The sequence below is a fragment of the Narcine bancroftii genome, chromosome 4 (genome assembly GCF_036971445.1).
Source record: "Narcine bancroftii isolate sNarBan1 chromosome 4, sNarBan1.hap1, whole genome shotgun sequence".
NCBI lineage: Eukaryota > Metazoa > Chordata > Chondrichthyes > Torpediniformes > Narcinidae > Narcine > Narcine bancroftii.
Genome location: NC_091472.1, coordinates 110,753,392 through 110,766,734, shown reverse-complemented (window position 1 = coordinate 110,766,734; position 13,343 = coordinate 110,753,392). Strand labels below are relative to the sequence as shown.

General features: G+C 40.8%; 1 protein-coding gene across 1 annotated transcript in view; it reads left to right on the top strand.

Annotated features, from left to right (window-relative positions):
- The window catches only part of gpcpd1 (glycerophosphocholine phosphodiesterase 1), a 94,671-nt gene that overhangs the window by 35,021 nt on the left and 46,307 nt on the right, over window positions 1–13,343 (top strand). Inside the window, 3 exon segments of the mRNA XM_069932417.1 lie at window positions 4,252–4,333; window positions 6,506–6,581; window positions 12,851–12,892. Of these exon segments, the coding sequence (XP_069788518.1) occupies window positions 4,252–4,333; window positions 6,506–6,581; window positions 12,851–12,892 (200 nt within the window).

Genomic DNA, 13,343 nt, shown 5'->3' with positions numbered 1-13,343 from the left:
CCAAGTGAGCCCAGAGCAAGGTCCAAGGCTGCTGCTAATATCTTTGTTACATGCATGCAGTCAGTCGTATCTTTGCCAGACACCCTTGATTAAGTGATTTACAGCTTATCACATGCTGCAGGCATTTCCTATATGGGCATTGAGCAGCTCAGCATGTAGTTCCCACCCTGGATGAGACATATAAGGCAATCGAACAACTGAAAAGTGGCAAAGCAGCAGGTATGGATGGAATCCCCCCAGAAGTCTGGAAGGCTGGCGGCAAAACTCTGCATGCCAAACTGCATGAGTTTTTCAAGCTTTGTTGGGACCAAGGTAAACTGCCTCAGGATCTTCGTGATGCCATCATCATCACCCTGTACAAAAACAAAGGCGAGAAATCAGACTGCTCAAACTACAGGGGAATCACGTTGCTCTCCATTGCAGGCAAAATCTTCGCTAGGATTCTACTAAATAGAATAATACCTAGTGTCGCCGAGAATATTCTCCCAGAATCACAGTGCGGCTTTCGCGCAAACAGAGGAACCACTGACATGGTCTTTGCCCTCAGACAGCTCCAAGAAAAGTGCAGAGAACAAAACAAAGGACTCTACATCACCTTTGTTGACCTCACCAAAGCCTTCGACACCGTGAGCAGGAAAGGGCTTTGGCAAATACTAGAGCGCATCGGATGTCCCCCAAAGTTCCTCAACATGATTATCCAACTGCACGAAAACCAACAAGGTCGGGTCAGATACAGCAATGAGCTCTCTGAACCCTTCTCCATTAACAATGGCGTGAAGCAAGGCTGTGTTCTCGCACCAACCCTCTTTTCAATCTTCTTCAGCATGATGCTGAACCAAGCCATGAAAGACCCCAACAATGAAGACGCTGTTTACATCCGGTACCGCACGGATGGCAGTCTCTTCAATCTGAGGCACCTGCAAGCGCACACCAAGACACAAGAGAAACTTGTCCGTGAACTACTCTTTGCAGATGATGCCGCTTTAGTTGCCCATTCAGAGCCAGCTCTTCAGCGCTTGACGTCCTGCTTTGCGGAAACTGCCAAAATGTTTGGCCTGGAAGTCAGCCTGAAGAAAACTGAGGTCCTCCATCAGCCAGCTCCCCACCATGACTACCAGCCCCCCCACATCTCCATCGGGCACACAAAACTCAAAACGGTCAACCAGTTTACTTATCTCGGCTGCACCATTTCATCAGATGCAAGGATCGACAATGAGATAGACAACAGACTCGCCAAGGCAAATAGCGCCTTTGGAAGACTACACAAAAGAGTCTGGAAAAACAACCAACTGAAAAACCTCACAAAGATAAGCGTATACAGAGCCGTTGTCATACCCACACTCCTGTTCGGCTCCGAATCATGGGTCCTCTACCGGCACCACCTACGGCTCCTAGAACGCTTCCACCAGCGTTGTCTCCGCTCCATCCTCAACATCCATTGGAGCGCTTACACCCCTAACGTCGAAGTACTCGAGATGGCAGAGGTCGACAGCATCGAGTCCACGCTGCTGAAGATCCAGCTGCGCTGGATGGGTCACGTCTCCAGAATGGAGGACCATCGCCTTCCCAAGATCGTGTTATATGGCGAGCTCTCCACTGGCCACCGTGACAGAGGTGCATCAAAGAAAAGGTACAAGGACTGCCTAAAGAAATCTCTTGGTGCCTGCCACATTGACCACCGCCAGTGGGCTGATAACGCCTCAAACCGTGCATCTTGGCGCCTCACAGTTTGGCGGGCAGCAACCTCCTTTGAAGAAGACCGCAGAGCCCACCTCACTGACAAAAGGCAAAGGAGGAAAAACCCAACACCCAACCCCAACCAACCAATTTTCCCTTGCAACCGCTGCAATCGTGTCTGCCTGTCCCGCATCGGACTTGTCAGCCACAAACGAGCCTGCAGCTGACGTGGACTTTTTACCCCCTCCATAAATCTTCGTCCGCGAAGCCAAGCCAAAGAACCAGCATCAACAATTAAGGTTGTGAAACACATTTAGACATATCCTAATTATTTCTGCTCTTTACACATTTCCTCACTGTCTCTGAATCCTATCCATCACCTCAGTTTTCTAATATTCTCAGCTGTATCCATCTTATTGCCTTTTGGCCTGTCCTCCTCCCCCTCTTCCTGCCTCCTCCTCCCCACCTTCTTTCACATTCCCAATGAAAGGGATAGGCCCAAAACATTGCCTTTTACTTCCTATGGCTGCTGCTGCATTACCTGCTGGGTTTTTCCAGTACCTCTGTGTATTGTGCAACATCTGCAGATTTTCTTAATTAAAGCTAGATTTGTGTCTTTTTGATGTTGTGACTATTTAATTTCCCATTATTTCTAGTCCATTAAAATATTATTTCTCTTGGCTTGTTTACTGATGGGGTGAATTTTTCATAGTTTGTCCCTCCCAAATGACTGCACACTTTATCTTTCAACCTCTCTTGCGTAACCACTGCTGTTCATTCTGACAGTTTGTTTTATTCAATTCCTTTCTGAAAAGGAAGGAACTGCATGGAGGATCAATTCTTCAAAGTATTTCATTATTTTTTAAGTATTTATTTCAGTTGTCTCCATGACAGTAAGTGAGAAAACCAATTCAATGGATCTGAAAAGAAAGGGAAAATTGTAATGGAGATTAAAATATGCACACACAGTGAACTAGGTGCATACAATCAAGGAAAAACAATTAGATACCTACCACCCTTTGACTCTGCAGGCGTGGCTCTATGCTATTAGCGACACTATCTAAAATGCTCCCAAACTTTTAACAGTGCACACTTCATTTGCTGTTCCGTAGTACTCGGCCTGGAGTGAAACAAGGTGGGCCATCAAAGATGGCAAAAAGGGAGAGCTGAGCACACATGGTGCCCTTTATGGGGTTGGAGGGTCCAGGCCTATAATTTACAGGGATAATGGCTTAGTGCCAGCAAGGTCTAGTCAATCACAAAGGCCAATGACCCAAGGCTCAGTACAAAGGTGTGCACTGATGCATGGGGTGGGGCCAAATCTTGATTGGCAGGTGGTGTCTTCCGACCAGGTAGTGGGCAGTCCTGTCACATGACAGCCACGACCTTCCACAATACAATAACCAAGTTTCAAATTTTATGAATCTTAACATGGTTTACGTGGTTAATGCAACATCTTTACATTGCCAGCGATCGGGACCAGTCCAGGGTTCAAATTCCCCCACTGTCTGTGAGGTGTTTGTAAGTTCTCACCCTATCTGTGTGGGTTTTCTCCAGGGGTATAGGTTAATGGGGTGTAAATTGGGTGGCACAGACTCGTGGCTGAAAGGGCCTGTTACCGGCTGTCTAAATCAGGGGACCCCAAACTTTTTAGGCCATCGATCCCTTCATGGAATTCTTGATCCCTCATTGAACCCCCAGGCATGGAATTCCAGCATTGAGGTGGGGTGTTTTGGAGGAGGCGGGGGAGGGGGGGGTATGGTGGTGGCACTACCAAAGAACATGTACATCTTTCTTCTATGCTTAGTCCATCCTCTTTGTTCTCAACGGATTCAAAGACCAAAGCCAAATATGATATAGTTGCCACCAAGGCCCACTCTCGTGAGAGGTTGGCCGCTACTGCCATAGGCTCTATTTTCCACCCCTCCCCCTGCTTTCCACCACCAATGTTCAATTAACCCCCCTGGCATTCATTCCCCCCCACCCCCACCAAAACCATGTTTTGGAGACCCTGTGTCTAAATTAATTTTTAAAAATTTTAAAACTTGTGTTCTTGCATTTGAAATTAGTTTTGGTTTAATTTCTTTTTGAGACATTTATCCTGTTAATGTTCTTCAATGTATTTCTGGTCTCTGTAGCCTGCTGCTTGGTTTTTTTGTTGAAACTCTAAATCATTTAGATTTTTCATGTTACATTTAAGTATTATTTGATAGAGGTATTTTAAATTATGAGAGGGACATGCTTTTTCCATTGAGAGTGGGGGAGATTCAACAAGAGGACGTCGATTGAGATTGAAGGGGGAAATGTTTAAGGCAAACATGAGGGGGAATTTCTTCACTCAGAGGGTGCTGGGAGTATGGAATGAACTTCTGGCTGAAGTGGTAGTTGTGGATTCAATTTCAATATTTAAGGAAATGTTGGATAGGTATATGGACGAGAGAGGTGTGGAGGGTTATGGACCAGGTCAATGGGACTAGATGGAAGAAGGTGCTCAGCATGGACAAGAAGGGCCAAACTGGCCTGTTTCTTTGCTGTAAATGTTTATGGTTATTATGCCTTTTTTTTCCCCAATAGTACGTGGACTGCAACAGTCAATCTTCCAAGAGCTAGTCTTTTCCAATATCGTTATTTCAAATGCTATGCCATTGAACCTAAGGTAAGACTAGTTTCCACCCAATCCAAACTGAAATGTAAATTCGACCTTTTTTTGTGTTCGGCTAAATATTTGATTTTTTTTTTATTTGTGTAAGCAGTTATAATGGACAAAAATCACTTACTTGAATTTTGCTCTCCCTCTGTACTGGTGTAAGAATAGCATGAGGCTTTCCACAGCTGAATGGCACATGGTTTATAACAAAATAAGCATCATTCTTTATAACAAAATAAGCATCATTCTTCAAGGGAAAGGGAAAGTGGGACAATTTTTGAAAATAAAACATCTGTTTTTTTTACCTAAACTTGTCCTTCTAATAAATTCTTGTATTCTTAACATACCCAATAAATTTGTAAATTTATTGTACTTTGGTGCTTTTACATAAACCTTGCGTGGGGGACTGATTTGTTTGTTGAGATAGCATAGTGTAAGATTCTGCTCTCTTATTCCACCCTGGAAATTACACTTTGTCAGTGTTTTTCCTTGGCAAATGTCTGCTCTTGACCAATGTTCCTTCTCAACCCTTTGGATTGGGGTTTTGAGTGCAAGTTTACTACTGAATCATTTTACCTGCTGTAAATAATCTGTAGCATCATCCTACATATCCTTCTCTGTTTGCATTAGATTGGCTACTTGCCATTTGAATCCATTTTCATGGTCAATTTGTGCTTTTTTTTTTTGCTTCTATTCACTTATGAACAATTTTTGGAAATATAAATGGCCTAAACTTTGTTAATTGTCCTCAAGAATTCACTGTATATTCAGATTTTTAAAAAAATGTTGGCCAAAATATTAGCAAAAATGGATTGAAATGAAATAAATTTAAGCCAATTGTCAGTATTACCAGTGGGCTTTCTCTGAAGACTATTGGTGGCAACATTGAATTTTTCTGACTTTTGAAGGGTTGTGTCCTTCCAAACCTGGGTTGTCACTAGAATGTATGTGGATGAACACATGATGAAAGTTCTGGTAATTAAAGGATTCTTGCTGGTGCTTAATGATGAAATCGATTCAAGTTGAATGAAAGGTATCACAGTTGGTGTAAAGAAAGTAAAATTTTGGTTGTCTTGTCTGCAGTGGGCCGAGTCAATTTTGTAATTCACACAGGTTTTAAAAATCTGTAATGAACCAACCAGTGCTGTAAAAAGGACACATGGAATGTTAATAGTTTTATTTTACATTATTGCCTTCCAGGTGAGTGTACTAATATTTTTTTTTTGCCAATGCTCAGCCATTGAAATGGCTGAGCATTGAGTATCAGCAGGACTAATGCAAGAGAATTACTTTAGGTGCACTGCTCCCTAATGCACTTTTGCAAAATTTTTGCAAACTGAGTGATTTCTGAAGTGGAGATTTTTTTTTTAAACCATGGTCCAATGCACCAAAGAAAGTGGATTAGGACTGAGGTTTTTCTGTAGACAATCTTGTGGCTGGTGGAAAGATAGGATAGGTATCAAATCTGATTGTTTCAAACTTCCCTGAAGTTTTCACATCCATATACCTCATCCCTTACAATTGTAATCTGAAGATCACTGCATATTTTAATCTTGACTTTTGGCAATCCTTTTACGATTTGGTTAATGTTGTAATATTCTCATTGAAGTCTCACTGTCCAAATTACAATACCAGTTGCATTTGGTACTGCTCATGGCACATGCAAGATTTTTTTATTCCTCCCCCCCCCCCCCCCCCCCCCCCCCCCCGAAGTGTAATCCTTCAATTCCTTCTGAGTAAACTGCTATGCTGGGCAATTGCACCAGTCCTGATAGCAGTTCCTTTGCATCCACTAGTGCTGCTGTTCATTCAGCCAGCCAATTGGAGGCTTAAAGCAATAACTTGGCAAAAACACTGCCAACATTTCTCCCCTCTGGAGAACTAATGGAACCTGTAACAAAACTGTTAAGATTGAATCTCTGGAATAAGTAATTCAGATCTAAATCAGGTGATTTTCTAATAGCCTGTTTCAGGTCATTCCAACTTTCATAATTGGTTTCAAACCTCTATCTATTACCTTGGGCAATCGTGTCATTGCATGAATAGTGCAGAATGAAAAATTGTAAATATTCTACCAGAAGTGGTTTTAAAAACTTGTATTCTTGACCTCCAAGCTTGCATTTTCTTCTGGTCCTTTTGTATTATTATAAAGGGCTTTAATCTTTTTATCACTTGACTCAGAACCCTGCTGATCTTCGGCAAGTGCTAGTCAACAAGTGGGAGACTCATCCTCATCCACGGTCATTTAATCCGTCGGGTATGTCACTACAGTGTATTGAGTTTCTGTTATCTGCCAAATTGGCAATAGCAGGGGTACTTATAACTTAAGCATTGGACAATTGTAATTTATTTTTCAAATTTAAAGAACTATAATTTTAATGCAAGTATTTCTTCCCATATTTTAAGTACTACTGTGCAAATGTATCTGTCATGTTGACCAGAATATGTTATCAGTAATTTCTCAGCAGTCATTCTATTCTGTCACCAGCCCCAACCCCTTCACCCATTAAACTTGCGTTTTCATGCTCCTGCATGGGTCCCCTTTGCAATCCAATTCCAGAACAACCCAAGCCTATGTTGCAAATTAAATAATCTTTTGAAGTAATAGACACAAATTTGTTTTTTGACAGGAAATACTTTCTCAATTCTGCATAATGTTCTATACTTCAGAGTATGGATGAGCTTCTTATGAAACCTATTTACATCTTAATTTCATAATTTCAACACCCCATCACCTTCCTGTTTCTTTGCCTCATTCCTGCTGTCATGATGCGTTTGGCTGAAGCTACAGCCTTCTCCAAATCACCACTGTTGTGTTGCCTGCCTGAATAAAAGTTGACTTTTTCATGGCAGCTGAGCACTTTAGTATTCATTTTTCTTTTTCCCCACCCTTCATTGACTATCTCAGAGAAAATCTTTAAAATTCTTTTTTAGTGCTATTCTCTAATTAGTTGATTTTTCAATCTGGAACTTGCCATGTGAGAAATTAGAGATGCAGCTCTGCTTCCAACTGCATTGAAACACTGCACTGTACCATTTTGTAGTTTTGGATAAAATTGCTCCGACAAGACATCCCAGTTTAGTGCCACTGTAATTTCAACACTGGCAACAAAAATATTTGTCAATGTAATTACACATATTAGCAATTCATGCTTCTAAATGTGTTGACATTTTGACTGATGTTCAAGACTTTTTAAAGTTGGTGCTCCTAGTTGCCAGTGTCTTGGATTAAGTACAATACTGACTATAGATCTGATTTTGTATTTGGCATGAATAATTCTAGTTTAACCAATTAACTACTTTATATTTAAACTTTCTTTTTGACAAATGTTATTGATATTTGCCCTTAATTTTTCTATTTTTTAATGGTAGATATTTTATTAACTAAGTTATTGTCATTGCTTTTCAACCCTCATGATTTTTCAAAAATTGGTTTAGTTTTAGTTCCATTGAACATTCTGTATATATTATTCTAAATTATTTGGACTTTAAAAAATTTTTTTTGTACTCTATACATTCTGCTTCTCCCACATGATCCCCATGATATGCTGTAATTAGAAGAGACATATCATCTCTCAAGCTTTCCTACCTGCCCCCTTCCCAACCCCTCCCCCACCCTGGACCCCCTCACCATTGCATCACTGAATCCAATTGTATGACCCTGTAGGAAGTACCTGATCTTCCCATGACTGAATGATTGGGATTGTTGAGCAGAGGCTGAGAAATGCATCATGCATGTCTTTGGTGGCATTCCACAAAGCAGCATATTGCTGATTCAGTGTCCTGCCTCCAGATGTGCTAGTTTGCACTTAATTTGTAATTTAGTTTTTATTAAGGTTTGGATTTTTAAATACAGACAAAGGAAGCAATTAAAACATCTAAGAGCTGTAAGGTTGGAAGATTTAAATTGCATGTCACAGGTGAGTACTATATTTAGCAGGATGTATAACCCAAAATGGATCATCTGTTCAGACAGCACAACATCAGATGATGAAGAAAAGATTTGATGAAGAAGCAGGTTAAAATGATGCATAGTTCCCATAAGATGTTATTGCTGTGGTTCAGACAATACCATTTCTGGGTGCTTCATGAAATTTGTTGCCTATGTTGCATTTTTCCAGATTTCTTTGTTTGCTTTAATGAAGGTAATGATCTCTGAGCCTTGCTAGAAACACTGGATTTGTGGTTTAGGAATCCCACTGGCTGCATTTCTTCATGAAGTCAGCTTTTTTTCTGTGGCTCAGTATTTGCACTTTCATTAAAATTTGCAACTTAAATAACAGTGTTCCATTAGCATGTCATTGTCTTTGCTGCAGAACTTTTGGAGATAAAACTTTTTTGCTGGTGTACGAACCTTCCCATTGTTGTGACATTTTATTAGTCTAGCATTTGGGTGCTAATGAAGAAATAGAATTAAGCACCATCCTTTTTGCTCTACCATCAGTAATTGCTTAATTTCGGTTATATGATGTGCCAGGGGTCATTGTGTCCAATGGAGTATTCAAAATTCCCATGAACATTGTTTTGCCCCCTCACCATGGGCACTTGCGTGGATCCTAACTACAATAGTCTTTTTCTAAATCTATTCTGGCATGACACCCCAACTCTTTCTCTATTACATTAATGCTACATCCTGCACCCATATCAAACTCATTAATTTTAATCACCTTTACTACTAACATTGACTGTTGCCTCAATCACAGAAGACAAACTCCACAGAGACGCTACGAATATGCTGGCTTCAGCAACTACGTTGACTCTGCCTCTTCCCACCCTGTCCCTTGTATGGATACTGCCCCTTTCTCCCAGTTTCTGAGTTGACTACATTTTCTATAAAAATGAACCTGGCATTGCAGTCCATCAGAAATGGGCTCCTGTTTCAAGAAGTGTGACTTCCATTCTTGGGTTGATGGAACCTTCACATTCCTTCTGCTCTTACTGTAACCTCTTCAGAGGCGTTCCCTTATTTCCTTTCACCTACCTAGCCTCTGCACCCTCTGCCAGCTGCAACAGAATCCCAGTCCTTGGTACACCTTTCCTTTCTACCTTTTGAAGTGGCCAATTCCTTTGTAATTCCCTGGTCCTCGTTCCAGTATCACCCCTGATGCTTTACCCTGTTACTGCCATGCACCTCGACCCTTGCTGCATTTCATGAACCTAAATAGTGTTTCCAGGTAAGCTGAAGATCCACCTGGACCTCTTCTAAAATGATCAATTGCATTAAGTGCTATGTGTGGATTCTTTTACATCAGTAAGACCAACACAGTTTAGGCAACTGGTTTATAAGACCATCTACTTTCTGCCATTCTGCTTGAGTATCATTTCATGCCCTCTTCCCACTTCCACAATCCCCTGTTGGTTCTTTGCCTTCACCAAAACAAACTGGAGGAACAATGCCTTTTATTCTGCCTGGGTAGTCCACACCCCAATGGGGCATTTTCTAATTTCAAGTTAAATTTTGCCTGCTGTTTCCCCCCTCTTTCCACCCCCCCCCACCCCCCATCTCATCTTCTGATTTCCTCGTCCCCTCTTGGTTCAATCCACCTGCTACCTACTCATTTCACCCACTGGTTCTCTTACCCAGTCTGGTTCTATCTGCTCTAATGGTTCCTGTTGTCACTTTTTTTTTAAAAAAGGTGAAGGTTCCATTATTGTCACATAGAATACTTACGATTCCTGCACAAGTAGCCTTAGCCCCTGCTGGTCACCATCAACCAGCTTCCTCCAACCCTCCATCTGGCACCATGGAACCATAAAACATAACAGCACAGAAACAGGCCCCTTTGGCCCCTCTAGTCTGTGCTGAATAATTTTTTGCCTTGTCCCACTGACCTGCACCAAATCCATAAACCCTCCATACTTCTCCCATCGATGTACCTGTCAAAATTCTTCTTAAATGTTAAAATTGAGCCTGCATTCACCACTTCAGCTGGCAGCTGGTTCCACTATCCCTTTAATTTCTTCCTCTGCTTCCACCTGCTAGCTTTCACCCATCTCTACATTATCTTTCACCCCTCTTTCACCCCTCAATGCCCCATCACTTGCACAGCCTTGACTCATCCCTCTCTTTAACACGGCCCTCTTCACTCTTGGTCCTGTGGCATGGTTGTGATTGTCTGTAATTCCTTTTCTTTATTCCCCACCCACAGATGCTGCTCAAACTGAATTCCTCCAGCAGTTTGGTTTTTTTTGCTCTAGATTCTAGAGTCTGTAATTCCTTGTATCTCCATTTACAATTGTAAATATTTTTCCTTGAATAGATGCCAAAGCTCTTTTTAATGTCCAAGAATAAATAAATTCTATATTTTGCATGAAGACTGTTAATGTATTTGGACCTACATGCTGTGCATAACCTACTACCCCTCAAAGATGTCTAGAATTATAGCACTTGGGATGTGGAGCCATACAGCTGATAACACTTAATGACTTCATATTTTCTCTAATGAAATTTAAAAGATACCAATTCTGATTGCAATTTTTCCTAATCTCTGATTTGTTTGAGACTTTGTACGAAAGGTCTTTGCATAACAAAGTGGATGCATAGCAAGAATTCTGAAGGTCATAAATCCAGGCCTCGGTTTTGTAAAAAAAATACAAATTAAAGGCTTTGTTTGGAAAATGGAAACCTTGCCTCCCTTTTTAGCAGAAGTTCAGTACTGGGCTGTCAAGATCCATTGCATTTTTAAAGCCCAGGAATGAACCAATGCATTGAATAGGTTCATATGAAAACTCCATGATCTGAAATATCAACTGTTTTTTAATCCCACTGATACTGCTTAACCTACTAATGGCTTTTTAGTATTTTTGGTGTCTTGGATGTTTTTTTTCTTCCAAGTTTGCGTTTTGTACTGCATGCATCTCTTCTCATTTCTCATACAACCTCATCAATGTACCTTTCCATTTCTCCCACTTCATCTTTATCCAGTTTTTCTTTGTAACTGTTTTTGGTAGACAGCCACCTTGGCTGCTTTCTATAAGAAAAGGTTTTGCACCCAACCCATTTTCTGAATTCTTGTTGCTACTTCATGCAATGCCATTTTGGAAAATTATCAATTGATGAATGCTCCTTTACCATGTAGTGTGGCTGGAAGTTCAAACTTGAGTTGCCTGTTAAGTTGGTTTAAAATATCCTTGATCATAATGAATTACTTTTTTTTGCCTGTCATGTCTCAGTTTAAAACCTGGCACCAGATTTATAGTCCTGCAAGTACATCTCTTAAATTATGACTTAATATGGAGTTTTCAAACTTTCATTTGATCTTTAATGTGTTTATCATAATTATTCTCCCAGTTATTTTTGGTGTTGAACTAGTTAGTAAACAGCAATTTCATTGATGTAGTATTTGTATGTAGCCCTCCCCAACAAAAGGAGGGTTACGTGCCCTATTCTAATACTTGCATCTTTAGGTAACTACCATATCAAAATAAGCAAAGGTCAACTTGCCCTTTAATTTATATAAACTTTTGCAACTTTAAATTGTTCACTGTGATGTGTGAAGTTATGTTGTGCCTGGTGGCCATCTTAACCATGTTGATCTGTGCATAAAAACAACCAATTAGATTTTTTTAAAGCACATTTTGTGCATTTTTGTTTCCAAATTGAGAGCAAGTGCTTGTATCCTGGAAAGTTCAGCTTTGAAATGAGCCTGCACACTGTCAGAAAGAATAAAGTGAGCAAACTTACCCCACTGGGTCTAAATGAGTAGCAATGGATTCTGTTCCAGATCAAGGATCAATGCTGAGTTCTTCAATCTTTTTAGATGAGCTTCTGAAATTTCCTCCTTGGGAACAAAGTAATTACATAACTAAGTGAAGGATTTACTCAATGGCTTGACCAGATTTGTTCCATCTAGATGGCCATTGGTTTCCTGCATATAGTGCTATTGAGCCCTTTTATAACAAGTGTTTTACAAATGGATGAGGGCATTGCCTAATTTGTACGTTAATTGATATTCCTCAACAAGGTGAAATTTGCTTGCACTCTTTAACTGAAGTTGACTGATTTCTATTTCATCCTGTTACACTTCTCCCATTGCCTTGATCATTTCTTTGCAATAGAGCTTGTCTAATCTGGATGCATTGCATGTGCACATATTTTTACAAGACTGGAGCTTGGGGTTGATTGCTTCATTGTTCTCAGTCTGTGCCTTCCTTAAACATCACTAATTGCTTTTAAAGTCATCCTGATTTTTCTCCCTGGCTTTTTAGCTTCTAGAAAATGAAACTACTAAATATATGCTTTCCGAGTTTTACAAAATAGTATTTGCATTTTCAAGACCTGGATTTGACCTTCAGTGCTCAGTATGCTATCTCAGAAAAGTATTTGAATAATGTTTCTTTTGGTGATAAGTATATAGTTAAAGATGCTTCTGTACATTGGATTACTAAAAAACAAGTACATCCTGTGCTGGAGAAAATTGATTTCAAGGTATTACAACTAGGAACACAATATTGTGGAGTTTTGAACTGTAAATTGTATGCCCGCTGTAACAATCATTGACTTTTTTCATGCTTTCCTTTTTCCAGAAGAGGAATGCATTTTGGATGATGGCTACTTTGGGATCCACAGTAAGTATTGGGATCATTTTTATTATTCATTATTATTCTTTTCTTTGGCTTGGCTTCGCGGACGAAGATTTATGGAGGGGGTAAAAAAGTCCACGTCAGCTGCAGGCTCGTTTGTGGCTGACCAGTCCGATGCGGGACAGGCAGACACGATTGCAGCGGTTGCAAGGGAAAATTGGTTGGTTGGGGTTGGGTGTTGGGTTTTTCCTCCTTTGCCTTTTGTCAGTGAGGTGGGCTCTGCGGTCTTCTTCAAAGGAGGCTGCTGCCCGCCAAACTGTGAGGCGCCAAGATGCACGGTTTGAGGCGTTATCAGCCCACTGGCGGTGGTCAATGTGGCAGGCACCAAGAGATTTCTTTAGGCAGTCCTTGTACCTTTTCTTTGGTGCACCTCTGTCACGGTGGCCAGTGGAGAGCTCGCCATATAATACGATCTTGGGAAGGCGATGGTCCTCCA